Source organism: Chrysemys picta, chromosome 7, assembly GCF_011386835.1.
Source record: "Chrysemys picta bellii isolate R12L10 chromosome 7, ASM1138683v2, whole genome shotgun sequence".
NCBI classification, from domain to species: domain Eukaryota; kingdom Metazoa; phylum Chordata; order Testudines; family Emydidae; genus Chrysemys; species Chrysemys picta.
In genome coordinates this window covers 116,633,792-116,649,458 of record NC_088797.1, presented here as the reverse complement: position 1 = coordinate 116,649,458, position 15,667 = coordinate 116,633,792, and the positions used below count along the sequence as shown (strand labels likewise).

Below are 15,667 nucleotides of genomic sequence, written 5' to 3'. Positions count from 1 at the left end.
GAATGGGAGGCTGTAAACTGGGGAGCAGGGGAGGGAAAATGGAGGGAATTTGAAGTGAGACACTCAACCCCATCTCTCAACCGGTCTTGAGCAGATCCACTTTGTTTCTCCATCAGATTCATGGCACAATGTGGGTAACATCAGCAACTCCCCGCTTCAGAATTTGATTGCCATTCCTCTTGCAGAGAACAGATCATTTATTAGAAATTATTTTAATTTGGGAAGTGCTTAAAGTATGTGTGGTGGAAGGTGGGGGGCTGCAAGAGATCACAGACCCAGCAAAAACAAAATTTACAAATCAAGCTGGGTCACTGAGGTATGCACTTTCAACCATCTCTTACAAAGATGCTGCTCCCAGATTAGAACAGACCCTCCAATTTTTTTCACCCTCCACTTTAAGCACTGGATTTGGGAGTATATTTCATACGTTCCATCATTCTTGAATTGTATACTTTTCCCATCACCACACACAGCGTTTCCCAGCCTCAGGATTCGATGTAAATGACAGTCAATCAATGGTTAAGCCATGCATTACTTCAAGAGCGATGTCTATCAGAGATGGCTGTGATTAGGCTGGAGAGAAAACGGACAGAAAGACACTGCAGTCGAGATTAGAAAAGGGGGTGGAAGACCACATTACACCTGCTGGACGGCTGATTCAGTACTAGGCATGTGCAATACTGTTGAGACAATGACAAACGCAGAAGAAAAGAGTCTGTGGAAAGCCCAGCAACTAGGTTTGTGCAGGTCAGCATGTACATCAATCAAAGTGATGTCAGCAGAAGCCCTATGTATATACACCTCTACCCCGATATAACACTGTCCTCGGGAGCCAAAAAATCTTACCGTGTTATAGGTGAAACCGCGTTATATTGAACTTGCCTTGATCTGCAAGAGCGCGCAGCCCCCGCCCCCGAAGCGCTGCTTTACCGCGTTATATCCAAATTCGTGTTATATCGGGTCGCGTTATATTGGGGCAGAGATGTACATGCACATATACAAGTACATATACACGCTTGTTTGCAGCTGATAGAGCTGGTCTTGAAGCTTGAGAAAATGAGAATAAACATTCGTTTTTATTGTAAATAGGAGTCAGCACTTTCATGTTTCCATTTTTCACCAAAAGATCTTCAGTGTTTACTTCAGCAGAAATCCACATGTACTGGAAAGAAGAAGCAAGTGATGTGCAGCATGCATATATAAAATAATACATGATACTTGAGAGGAACAACAGAGTAAGTTATGCCTTACTTCATCTCATTCCCCTAGCGGGGAAATTCAATTATTAGTTTATAAGAGTGTAGTCTAGTGGTCTCAGGACAGGCCCAGCAGCTAGGAATTCCCAGGTTCTAACCCTGGCTCTGAGACCCAAGGAAAAAATAATTCCAGGGGAAAGTGCTCTATTGGCATGTCATTAAATCAAATATGTAAATACATTTTATATTACATTGCTTGTTATTTCAAACTGAGCAATTCCATTACTTCACTCATGGATTATGGAGTACTAGGCTAACCAGCATAACTGTGTTCTGTGTAACACCCATTCCCATGACATAGTACAACCAGTTGAAAATGCTTCTATATCACTTATCAGGTTCTATCAACATTTAGGCCTGGTCCCCACTAACCCCCCACTTCGGACTAAGGTACGCAAATTCAGCCACGTTAATAACGTAGCTGAATTCGAAGTACCTTAGTCCGAACTTACCGCGGGTCCAGACACTGCAGGCAGGCTCCCCCGTCGATGCCGCGTACTCCTCTCGCTGAGCTGGAGTACCGGTGTCGACGGCAAGCACTTCCGGGATCGATCTGGGATCGATTTATCGCATCTAGACAAGACGCGATAAATCGATCCCAGAAGATCGATCGATTACATCCGGACCAGGAAGTAAGTATAGACGTACCCTTAGTTACTTTTGTTGTGATGCTACACTCGTTAAGGAGACATAGCTAATGATCAAGTGTGGTTTTAGTGTATTCCTCTTTTTGAACAAGCTACCTTTGGGGCTGAAAATGGCTCATGCTGACCCTCTTGGAATCTTTTTTGAAAGGTTGGTAAAATATCTGCATTATTTGGCCATGGGAAAGCAAACAGATAGAACTGCACAGCTGTCACACGTTTTTCCTCTAGCCTAACTAAATCCACCATTAAAAAACCCAATCTATTTGTAAAACTTAAACTTTCCCTGGATTCAGACCTCCAGGAGAAGAAGTGTTTTTGACATGTTTCGAGCAATGTGAGATAATATGCACAAGTAGGGCATAAGATAATACTGTGCAGTAATATAACATCTTTCATCCAATGATGTTAAAGTTCTTTGCAAACAATTAACCCCCACCTTGCACTTGTGAGATAGGAAAAGAATATACAGGGATAACTTCACAACTGAAAGGCAATCACGTATGGGGCCAAACACAGCAGCCGTTGAACAGTGCACAGCAACACTACATAAGAATTTAGGATAAGAAGTTAATATCTTTGCAAACTGACAGCCTGATTCAATACTCATTGAAATCAGTGGGAGTCCTTCTATTGACTCCAATGGGCTTTGGAACAGGTCCTCAAACTGCAGGGGTAATTTTAGGTAGCTAGAAATGTGCAGGGGAATTTTCAAAGGGCCTCCTTTGCATGCTCTGCAGAGGATTTGTGGAAGGGACAGGAGTAGGTGAGGGTGATGGGGGATATGTCAGAAAGGAGGAGAGGAGCAAGGGGAAGCTCATTTACATAGGCCCAGAATCTTCTATGATCTTCCTCAAGAATGAGCTGCTGGGCAAGTGCTCACAAACCCTCTCTGCCAACGTAACACAGAGACTGAGAACTCAGGCTGCAAATCAGGTAACTGCTGTGGAAGATAACAAGATGCAGGAGTCATGGATTGATGCTGGGTATCCAGCCACAGCAGCCATGAACTCCCACTTTGCGTCACATACAGCTATACTGTTTATGGAATGACTAAATTTTCTACCTCTATGGGCTCAATAGGGTGACCAGACAGCAAGTGTGAAAAATTGGGACAGGGGGTGGGGGATAATAGGAGCCTATATAAGAAAAAGACCCAAAAATTGGGATTGTCCCTATAAAATCGGACTATCTGGTCATCCTAGGGCTCAATCCTATCCACTTTCTCCATCTTGGCTCTTCTAAAAACCTACAGTGAATCCTGTCTTGCTTGTGTGTTGGAGAGAGGGACGGAGGGGGGAGTTTACTCTCTGTATTGTCTGTTATCAGAATACACAAAACTGCAGAGCTACCAATGAGAGGCCGATGCGTGATCACTTTCATCAGTACCTCTGACAATACCAACTTTTGAGCACCTTTAGTGGCCTGATCCAATGGCCACTGAAGTCAATGGAAGGGCTGCCATTGACGCCAATGGGTATTGCATCAGGACCCTGGATGGCCCCATGGCTCTTCTGAAAATACTATTTAGATACCCATAGCACACCTGCAAATCCCACTCCATCATTCCAGCTATTCCAGCTACCGAGCTCTCAGTCAATGTTGGCACAACTGAACAGTAGATCAGAAAATCCCCAAAGTGTTCAGCTCCCACTTGGGCCCCTCAGTGGCTTCCCAAATGGCTATTTGTGCCTGCCCCAGTTTTTGAAAATTTTGGCCCTAGTTACTATTGCGATAACTGGGTCTACAAATTTACACTAATTGTGAGCTCAATTGTAAATCATACCTGAAAGTTCACAGGATGTCACAATAACCTATCACAAATGCTGATGGGAAAAAGGAATAAAAGGGAAACAAAAAGACTGAATTGGTGCAAACAAAAAGGATTCTAGGACTGTGGTAAGATCATGCTGAGTAAACAAGCAAAGTGTGGAACCAGAAATCAATAAAATAAATGTTGGTATGTCGGAAACTAGCTCTAACTGGTGGGCAAAATAATGAGAGGATGGGCTCTTCCAACCACAATTCCCTTTGTGAAAGGAAGAGACTTTGAGGAGAAAAAATGGCTATTGAGGCAAGCTGCACCCACTGTCTCCTGGGACCTCACACCTTCAACATGCTGATCCTGAGAGATGTCCAGACCAGACAAGGTCCAGAGAGAGGGACCCAGATGACACTGCCACCTCTGTTGGCTCCAGCTGAATCCCAAACACTACCTGGGATGAAACGGGATCAGACTTTAACAACAACAGCTCCCGCCCATCTCTACTAACGGCTTCTCTTTTCCAAAAAGAGGACACTTAATATTACCATCTTTGATACCATCAAAGAGACTATCAGACAAGGCAGGGTTTCCTTCTAAAAACGCTCTCCAGTGCAAGGGAAAGGAAATAAGGGATACTGATAAAATTAAAGCCTTATTTTACATTTCAAGTGCTTTACCTGTTTTTCCTTCTTTTCTGTATCTTTAATAAAAGGTTAGAGTGATTTTTAACGGTGTGTTTGCCAGGGTACTAAACAGGCTGAGGTCTTTGTATACCAAACCTCAAACCTTGTTTAAAGTTGGACAGTGACTGGGTCTTGTTAACACCTTTGGTCCATATAGTCTATCTAAATTAATACTGCTACAGGATCTTTAATGACCTCATGTGGTCACCACCACAGTTCAGCTTCTCCTCTGAAAGCCAGCACCACCGGCATTGCACTGCCTCCTTATATCATGCTGCGTATCAGAGGGTCCACTCACCACAGGTGGCACCTCCTCCTTGCTGCTCTGGGGAATCAGCTCTTTCCAGGTCTGAGGTCCACTTCAGCTACTTGCTGCATGCTCTGTTACCACTCTCTCTCTCTCAACTCAGTGTGCTCCCTCTTTATGGAGCTGGCCCCCCAGCCAACTCACTAGGCGTATCTCCCCCTTCCGGGGTGTCAAAGTCTTTCCTTACCAGCAGTCTTAGGCAGCATCAAGGCTGCTGTAGTGTCCACATATGTTATGCCTCTTTCCCCGGGGTACGTAGGATGGCAGAGGGGGAAATGACCAGTGGATCTACTCAGTTGTAATCCATCTCCCCCAACCCTCCACATGCTAGTGCTCATAGAGCCACCACAGAGCTGGTGTTGCAAACTTCCTGCATGCAATCCTCAAATCCTACTGCCCCTCCCGCGTTTATCCTTGTTTTCAGGACTTTGAGACCAGGATTTTCCCCAATGAGAAAAATTTTTTCAAACTCCCAACATAACTTCACCACAAAAACTGGATTCCATTAGAATTAGAGGCCATTAAAAATGGGCACTTCAAGGGGCTACATGTTTTCATACTTCCTGAACTAAGGGCTTCACCAAACATCGTGATTATTTTTAGCCGGTACATTTATATCAAAGATGGCATGGTGCTTTACAGACATATGAGAGACATGGTCCCTGCCACAAAGAGTTTACAACCTCTGGCCCCGATCCTGTAAGCTGTTTCATGTGGGTCCTTACAACTGCACATAGGTCCATTAAAGTGAATAGCACACCAAGCCGGCACAGGACCTCATCCATGCAAAGTAGCTTGCAGGTTAGAGGCCCCAGTGTACATAATACCAGGAAAGACAACAAAAAAACAAAGATCTAGGAGAAAGCTGAGGACAGGCACATGAGATGCATCACAATAATCATGAAGTTGCTTGGTTTGTTAACCACATCTTCATAGTTTCACAATTTTTTTTAATGTAAAGCGCTATTGGGGTGCATTTTTAAACTAACATTTTACTTATCTATTATTAAAATTTTCTTTTTTTCCTCAGGCAAAAGAGAAGATCGTTAATATCTTTTGTTTGTTGTGATGTGATTCAGATCTTTAACTTTCCGCTTTCCTTCCCCCCACTCTTCAATGGGCACTAATTTTAACCAAACAAAATCAAGGCACCAAACTCTAGATAGCCACGCCTGCATCAATTCTCAAATCAGAAGCAGCAATGTTTGAGATGAGACAGATTCTGCATTTAATCAGGGCTGAGTTGCTCATGGCAAAAGAAACGTGGAGTCAGACTTTACACACGGATGAGGAAGAGCCTCAAATTTAAGCCTCCTGCCATTAGAAATCATGCAAATGTGGTCTAAAACTTTAAAATGCTCCTGTTAGGGCAGGTGCACATTTCTAGAAAAAGTGTTAACATGCTGTTATTGTCATTAAAATTTGCATAAAGCAACCCATGTTCAGTATCACTGGTCAGTAGTCAGGCAATGGCTGAGCTGTTAATATGTCATTAGTAATAGTAACCACTGAGTTCTGATTGACTATAAAACCACGCTCAGCATCACCTTCCTTTTCTCCCTGTAAATATATTCATGTCATCTTTAAAAAGGAAACGTTTAGAAATTGCTCCTCCCTGCCCACTTTCCTTCTAGTCCCATTATTTTATGCTTCTAGCTTTTACATTATTTTAAAAATTAATACAAATCAGGGCTAACAAGGCCTCACTAATCTGGTCCTACAGGTGTATATCTCTGTGTATTTTTAAAGGACGCGCTGCACCTTTAAATCTTGCTGCATCGAGCTCTGGAATATGTCCATCACTGAGCTGCAAAATGGTACCAAGCAGGGAGAAGAGAAAAAACAATTCCCCTCACCTCACCTTTAACTGTCTTCAACAGCCTGCGATGAGGACCCCCCTCCCGCCCCACACTGGCTGAACGAGGTGCGCCGGGCACTCGTGTACCGCAGCAGAGCAAAGAAACACCAACCAAGGTCAAGCAAAGCCTATTCAACCAGCAGCATCTCAGAGAGCAAATCCGCAGCAAAGTTTCTGGCCAGGGAGCTGCTGCACCGTGCACTGCAATGGGCTCGGGGTTGCATTTGCTCGGGGCGGCCGAAGAAAAGGCCAACACCCGCTCCGCACCGCAAACTCAGCTCCATTCCAGAGGCAGGTTGCTCTCGCCCCGAGCCCCGGCTGGGAGGGCGACATGCAGCCTGGCGGAGACTCACCTCTCGCAGACATGGCTCGGGCAGTGGGGGCCGGCGGAGGAAGGCAACGAGTCTCGGTGGTTAAGGGAGGGGTGGGGGAGACGGGAGAGGAGCAGCTGCCGTGGTCCTGCGGGACAGCCACCCATGTGCCGGGGATGGAGATGAGCCGGGTGGTACCTGTCTGCCGCGTGTCCCGGAGCAGCAGAGCGGAGCAGGGCGCTCCATGGACAATAACACCCGCAGCCGCAGCCAATGCAGACAGTGAGCGGCCAGGGCTGGGCGGGTCTTGGCTGCCTCCCTCCCTCCTTCCCTTCCCCCCACTCAGTGCAGCAGGCTGGGCCGCGACACCCGGCAGCAGATCAGTACATCCACCCTCCAAGGGATCTCCGGGAAGCCGCTCCCCGCAATGCACCTGCTGCCTGGGCCAAGCGCAGAGCTGGGGGAGGCAGTGAGGGGCTCTGATTGCAGAACAGAGCACGCGTGTGTGCGCTCTGGGGGTGCAAGAGAAGGGAGGGGGATGTGTGTGTGTGTGCCCCTGCAGCAGAAGGGATCTGCACTAGTGTGTGTAGTGCGGGCAAGAGAAGGGCACTGCACGTGTCTGTGTGCCCAGGCAGTAAAGGGATCTGTATGTGCGTGTGTGTGTGTGTCTGTGTGTGTGCAAGAGACGAGATCTGTGTCTGTTTGTGCTCGTGCAGCAGAAGGAATCTGCATACGTGTGTGCGCACACACCTGTGCCGCAGAAGCATGTATCTGTAACAAGGGATTTCTGTGTGTGCAGGCAGTAGAAGGGATCAGGGCATATGCCAGAAGTCACAGCAGCAGAGGGTGCACACACCACAATGGGCATGTGCAACATAAACATAGCTCAATATAAATCCCCTGCAGGTGAGCATGGAAAAAACAAACAAAACAAAAAAACAGGATGTATTAGAAAGCCCCCAAACAGTCTAAAATGTTAACAGAGAGACCTGGAAATTAAGCACACCCTACATTATACATATCGAGGTCTCATAATAAACATCTCAGAGAGCTTCCAATTGACTATAAAAGAAGCCGCACTGTGGGCCTTCTATGCCATAAAGAAACCACTGGACAGATGTAACCCTTCAGTAAAACTACCGAACAATATAATTCAGCCCATTCTTCTATATGGGAGTGAAGGCTGGGGCAAAGCCTCAACAGCGAAGTGGGCCTACTGAAAAACCCCGTAGTAACTATACAGCTGCATGTATACTACACGAACACAGGAAATATAGCAACATTGGCTGCAACACAGAACTGGGTCAATTCCCCTCCCAAATTAACATACATAAAGAACACTGGACTTCTGGTGTCATCTCAACCAAAGCAGCAAACTCTCCTTCCACTGCAGTGCACTAGGGTATCACAAGTTAAATCCAACAGAAAAAAAAATCTAATATTATATATCGTCACTACTAACCTCAACAATTCCAACCTGCCATCCAGTGGCGCCAGCTAGCCCCTCCCCAAACCAAAAAAGGCTTAGGCTCAGTACCCAAATCACCAACATATCAGCCTGTGGCAAGAACAAATCGAAAACAACAATCTAGATGGTACAGGTCCCTGCACAGAATTATCACCCTTGTAGGCTACTAGCCTCTGGGCAGTGAAATGAAAACAGTTCAGGCAGACTCTTACCATATACACAATGAGTGACAATAAACTAGAGATGGAAATCAGGAGACACGAGGCACAATCCAAATGCAGCAAGGAGCCAACATGCGACCAACGTGATAGGAGAGATTGAGAGAGACACACATTCTGCTCCAATATCCAAATTACAAGAGAAGGTGGGAAAGATACATCCTCAAATTACCAGGGATCATAAAGCAATGAGGAAAATCTCAGTGAAATCTGGGAGAAAGGAGAGAGATGGCAGAGACTACATCATGGTATGTAGCAACCTTCTGGATCAGGAATGGACACAGAGACCAAACCCCAAACACGGTGTGAAGTCCCATTCTTCTTAGGCAGATCTTACCTGCCAACACAACTAAGAGTACTCTCTCTTTTACTCTTTAGCAATACGTTTATCCTAGTAGTTTGTCATGTTGAAGGGATGTGCATATGTGTATGCATGGTCCTCAGAAAGGATATGTGCATGTGTACATGTGCACATCAAAAAGCATGTTATGTGTGTGCACAACAGAAGCAGTGTGTGTGCCTGTATAGTACTGCAACAGCTGATGTGTGCATGCTGACATTTGTGCAACAGTGGCTTTTAGAAATGTCTAACTCCATCCTCCATCCATCACCCCCAATGTGTTGTACAATTCAGTTCAATTGTATTCATGGTGTCATCCTGTTTTCTGCAACTGCAAATGCCACCGAATCCTGTAGCAAGAGTGGAATAAATAGTCGGTTTGCATTCCTCCATCCCCATCCCTAAGGCACCAGCCCTGGATGCTGATCTATTGCTACATTAAAGCACAGTGGTGTGTGATCATGCATTAACATCTACTTCAAAACCAGTTCCCCATCCCCCCTGTGTGTGCAATCATTAAACATTCCCATTTGCAAGCAACTCAACTTTCCCTTCTTGCACTGCGACAGACAAGATTTTCCTAAACCAGTGTGATGTGATGACATAATTTTGCATTTTTAATATTCAAGGCATTGCCTGTGCACTTCCCTGGATGGGTTTCTAACCAATGTTATCACGGGTTCCCCCATGTGATGCTAAAAAGATAGCATTAGCGAGGAGTCTCAGCAAAAGGCAGACCTTAGTTTTTTCATGTAGAATTTCCTGTCTTTCTGCTGCCTTTGTAATTGACGGGTCGGGGGGGAGGGTACAGAGGGGAGAAGCGTTTGTAACTTAAAAGATTTGTTAGAATGGCACATACACAGTTAATTCCACATTAATTTTATGTGAACTTCTATCTAAGGTAGCCAGGTGCAACACAGAGACTGACAGAAAAACGTTTTAGAATTCTATGCAAACACATTGTACCAGCTCAGGTTATTTATACATATATATATATATTTGTGAACTGATGGTGAAGTGGGTGAAGTACTTATAACTGTTATTTCTTGAGAATAATGCTGGGTATGTGGTATAACAGGAAAAGGACATACCATTGTTGATCAATGGTAAATTCTGTATTGTGTGGACTTGTATTTGAAGCTGGTCAGTGTATCATTAATGTGCACATAAATCATTTTTATTTCTTTTTCATCATGTTACATAGTGTTAAAATAGTGTTTTGTTTATATTTTGAGATTGGAAATGAAAGAACAGTACTTATTTTGAGGTAAAGTTGATGTTTATATTTAATAAAAAATTAAATTAAATTTAGGGAGATATCCTATCTCCTAGAACTGGAAGGGACCTTGAAAGGTCATTGAGTCCAGCCCCCTGCCTTCACTAGCAGGACCAAGTACTGATTTTGCCCCAGATCCCTAAGTGGCCCCCTCAAGGATAGAACTCACAACCCTGGGTTTAACAGGCCAATGCTCAAACCACTGAGTTTATTCATTAAAGCCACGAATGGGAGAAAAATAAAATCATAATGGTGACCAGTAGATTCAATGGGTTATAAAGGCAAAAAGGATGAACCAGTAAACAATGGCATATTTTAAAGGGGAAAAATTCCATCTCTTTTTGTTTGCTGCCATCTGGCAATTATGTAACCATGATAAAACTCTTTAATATGTGTGAGACACATGAGACCCAGGACATTTTTAAACTACACAATCTTTGTGAGTGGGAATGTTAGCTGAATTATACTGTGCTAAGCAGATATTAAGTCGCACTAGGACACAAATGCTAATTCTTACATAAAATCTAGAAAAATCAGAGCTGCCAAGTGTTAAAAAAAAAACACTCTAGGTTCCATCCTGCATTTCCTGTGCACCCAAATCCCTTTACTGTCAATGGGAATTTTGGGTGCACACGGAATGCAGGATTGGGTCCTCAGCAGAAGGCCTGGAAAGATGGCAGTTAACAGAAAACCAGCTACTTGAAGCCGTCTTTTTGAATTGTTGCCTAAGAATTGGAAGAAAAATAAACCATGGCTACCTCACAATTTTCCACTCCCTACTTGGGGACCCCTTAAGAGGTTCTAATCCAAAACTCATCAAGGTCAATGGGTTGGGGATCAAGCCCTATGTAATTTGCCCAAGGTCACACAGGAAGTTTGTGCCAAGAATAAGACTCAAGAATCTTGATTCCTAGTCATTTTTTCTTCTAGAAGAAAGGAAATACGAAATTAACACTGAAGATTGCTGATGGTGATTTTAAAACAGTAGCTTTTAAGTATGCCTGATACTAGAGGACTTACACCATCTTCTGCACTAAATATACTTTGTATTTGCTCCAACAGTGAAAGCATTTGCCGTGTTAGGGCCATACAGCATTTAGTTGGTTAAACAGTCACAGTTGGTTAAAAGTGCTAACAAGGTCGTACTATCAACGTAAAACAACAGATGTTTCCTAGCACCGATTTCATACTATAAAGACGGTAGAATATCATGGATAGGCCAGAACCAAAACCCCTGATCAAAACACTGCTGAACTTTGGAAAGGTTTGGGATCTGAATCCAAATTTTACATCTGGCCAGTCTCTATATGTGGGACCAAACCAAAACCAGATCTTAGCACATCCTGACTTGGAAATAGTTTTATCCATGTATGAACTACACAGCTTGGGCCAATCTCTATTTAAGATTAGTGTTGCTTAAACCTAGACAGAGGGAGTGAGCATTTTCATTATCTCTAACCTCCTATTATAAGAGGTACAGGGGCTTCTTCCCATACTACTGGGGTTTAGCTCTTCCTGGTGTTGCCCTAATTCCTCACATGCTCTTTTTTCATCTTTTCTTTATACTTTCCAACATGAAGCCTCCATACTGCTGGGCCACTCATCTTCTGGCTGAAGAGGACAGGACTCCTTTCAGAGCACATCAAGCTCACTTCTTAATCAGCTGGATGGGCTGCACTTTGGATCTGAGAGACACAAAGTACTGCCTCTCCTTCTGGGACTGAATGTTGTGTCTCTGTTGCCAAACTAAAAGAAGAAAACAAACCTAGGTCTCCTACACAGTAATGCCCAGTTTTACAGCTAAGCCACATGTCTGCACCTAGATACACGGTCAGCAGTAGGATCCTTGATATTGTGGTAATGGAAATTTCACAAGTACCCAAGGTGGAGAGATCAGGCGGAGGGGTTGGAAATGCACAATCACTGACATACCCATCAACAATATATCACCCAACGTCAGATAAATCAGTGAATCTGTAAGTCTTAGAGAAAGAACAAGGGCCACCATATTATCCAGGTCAACACCTTTGTATGATATACACTCAGCAAAGCCACTTTTATGATCTTTTTATTAACAGAGGTTTAAATGAGTCACAAAGGGATCCCAAACTGCTTTAGAAACAATGGGTGTCACGCTGTTTTCTTCTACAGAAATCCATTTACATTTATTCTGGATATTTCTCTTACATTTTCTTTCTCCTTTCATGCTGTCAAAATCTACGAGGACATGAATATGCTACATATTTAAGGTGTCAGACCCAGCTACATTTTCCATGTAATCTCACCCCCTTTAAAAGATGGCCAATGTGTGGCAACAAGATTTATCCAAGAGGATATTTTCCTTTGCCTAGCACCAATCCTGAGCTCACACAGATTCTACGCTAATTCCCCACAATGCCTTCTGTTATTTATTCTGGAAAGTCACAGTACAGAAATACAGATGCCAATGGATTACTGAATTCTCTTGTTTACAGCGCTGCTAAAATAAAATGCTTGGTCATGCTGCCCTCTGCAGGATATGTTCTCACACATAACGGTTAGTTGCTCTTTTGGCAAACTATGCTGGTTGCTTTACACACTAATGCACTATTTCCAAACACAAAATTTATCTGTGTTCTATTTAGATTGTACATCAGCTGGTGCCAACAACATGTATTTTTTAGTATGATAAACGAGTTTTTGGTTTCATAGTGATTGGTGTTGAGGAACAAGAAAAAAGGCTACCTTGATTTCTATAAAGGAAGCCAAAATATGAAGTTTTGAAGTAGGGATAAATATTCTGGCTCTGTGGGAGCCCAAATAAACTTGAATATCATGGTATTTATAGTTTACCATGGGCTATATTTTACCTTACTGAGCCATTTATGGGACCAGATAAACACAACATCTGGTCTTCTGATGATATTTCTCCCATTTGGGATGAGTTGAGAGTCACAGAATCATAGAACCATAGGGTTAGAAGGGAACAGAAAGGTCATCTAGTGAGTCTAACCCCCTGCCAAGATGCAGGATCTGTTGTGGCTGAACCATCCAAGACAGATGGCTCTCCAGCCTCCCTTTGAAAACCTCCAATGAACAACATTCCACAACCTCCCTAGGCAGTCTGTTCCATTGTCCTACTGTTCTTACCGTTAGGAAGTTTTTCCTGAGATTGAATCTAAATCTTCTGTGCTGTAGTTTGAACCCATTGCCTTTTGTCCTGCCCTTTTCTCCATCTTGTTCATGAAGGGATCACTGTGATCACCTAGCCTGACCTCCTGTATAACACAGGACAAACAGCTTCTTTGAATTAATTCCTGTTTGAATTAGAGCATATAAAAACATCCAATCCTGATTTAAAAATTGATAGTGACCAAAAAATCCATCACAACCTTTGGTAAATTGATCCAATTGTTATTTACCCTCAAGGTTAAAAATGTGCTCCTTATTTCTAGTCTGAATTTGTCTAGCTTCTATTTCCAGCCATTGGATCTTGTTATAATTATACCTATGTCTGCGGTTGTGCCCCTAATTCACCTGGCTTAGGGCCTGATCCAACATATATAGGAATTGAATTGGGCCCTTAAGGATCAGCTTGTGCATACAGGACTAGAGACTCAGGAACCAACGCACAGGACCACATGTTGTGTGTCTGCTCTGGAAACACACAGTTTGCTGTGAGACCATATGTCTCAGCCCCACAGAATCACCAATAGAGATCCCCCACACTAAGCATGATACAATCTTTTGGAGATGAAGGGAATTGGAAGAGGGAATACTAAAAGGAAAAAGAGCAAAAATTAATAAAAAAGAAGTGAAAAAGGAGAAAAAACAGGACTAAGTAGGTATTTACACCCCCACCAGCTGTATCTGAGCCCTTCTCATGAAATTAAAAATAGGAAGAACACTAAGACTTCACCACCTGTAGGTAAAATAGCTTGATGGTGAGATCCCTGGTCATTCTTATTTCCTGTGGAAGTGAGTTCTTTAGTTTAGTTCCAGTTCCTGTGAAAGGTCTGTCTCTCAAACTCCCCCTACATTATCAAGAGTTTAATTTTTCCAGAGGTACAAAGCTCTTGTGGGATGTCACAGTCACAGGGGTGAGAGGAGCTCTCAGGGAGTTAGGGCCAATCCCATGAAGGTCTCTGAATAACAAACTGAACTGGACTCGGTATTTAGGAGCCAGCACAGACAATGGAGCACTGGGGCAATATATTGTTATACAGACAGGCTGCTGCATTTTGTAGCTACTGAAGCTTTCTTCAAGCAAATAAATTATAATAATCAAGCCCACCCAGGGGTCATGAATGCACAGCTGCCTGTGGCCAGGTCTGTGTTTAATAGCGCAATCTTCTGTTGCAGATAGGCACCATGTTGCAATACATAAATGCATGTCTTTGACTTGCCCGTGCACATTTGGTTAAATGCACTCACAACAATAGCACCTGCAGCCTTACTTTATGAAGATCAGAATCCCGCGTGCTAAGACCTAGACTTAAAACATCAGCTCATATCATACAACAATTTAAAAGAGGGGAGAGATTTCTTGGTGAACTTCCCCACTTCTGACCAAACAGTAAAGTTAAGCATGCAGCTATCCCTGAAACATGGATCTCTATGCCCTCTGCTGGTGAAAATGGCTTTTGTTAATATGCCAGGAAATAACTAAGCCAAATTGCCAACTCATGCTACTTACTATTCTCAGACTGCTTGTGCCTCTAAAGTATTAGAAGTTACCCAAACATTTATCATAAACATACAATCATGCACATTAAACTTGACAACAAAGTGGATGGTAGAAGAACCAAGGATAATTCTGGCCAACAAACTGGACACAGCTGGTGGAAGCAGAGGGCAGCCAAAAATCCTGGGGCTGGCCAGTGGCAGAATGAGAACCCAGCACAAGTTAGTGTAGTTGCAGCACGGCTCGTACACAGGCTGGACCAGTCCCCTAGTGGCCATTCTACCAATCCAGGATCACCAGTGTATGTTGTGATCTATCCTGCCCCCTTTGTCTGTCCACTTTGCCGAGTGAAGGAGTGGGAAGAACAAAACTGGATCCACTGGGTTTTTACACCAGTCAAGAATTCCCCCGTGTTGGGGGAATCCTCAGCTGCCAATTTAAAGCTGGTTTAAGATCCTTGTGCATTGCTGCAGTAGAGACCAAGGATCTGGCCTAAGTTCTATACTCCTCCTTCTGGAAGATCCTGCGGGCATTGATTCCTAGCGGTAAAGCTATGTATGAAATAGCGTCACCCAACACTTACATCATGTAACGTTATGAATAATGAACAGGTTTTTTTAAGTCTGCCAAGATTTGGGGTTTGCTAGATAATTTTACCATCATTAACTACGGACCCACTACCAAGTGGCTCCATTGTACGTATTTTAGACAGCTGGTTCAGTGTTAAGATATTTTGATGATGCCAAAATTTTAGCAAACCCAGACTATGTGGAAAAAAAAATACTGCTATGCAGCAGAACAAAGGTATTGCATTGAAAGTAGGACAAAAATGTCCTTTTAATTCTGAACAAATGTAAAAGGTACATATTTGTTGAAAA

General features: G+C 43.4%; 1 protein-coding gene across 5 annotated transcripts in view; it reads right to left on the bottom strand.

The window, feature by feature from the left end:
- ABLIM1 (actin binding LIM protein 1) overlaps positions 1-7,131 on the bottom strand; it is a 314,331-nt gene extending 307,200 nt beyond the window's left edge. For 2 of the 5 annotated variants that reach the window (XM_065552432.1, XM_065552417.1), the window contains exon 1: positions 6,867-7,131. Coding sequence is in view for 3 of the 5 variants with exons in the window: in XM_065552417.1 (XP_065408489.1) it covers positions 6,867-6,879 (13 nt within the window). In the remaining 2 variants the exon portion in view is untranslated. The remainder of the gene's footprint in view (positions 1-6,866) is intronic. The other 3 variants (XM_065552429.1, XM_065552426.1, XM_065552421.1) reach the window with 2 other exon arrangements.
- Between the last annotated feature and the right edge of the window lie 8,536 nt (positions 7,132-15,667).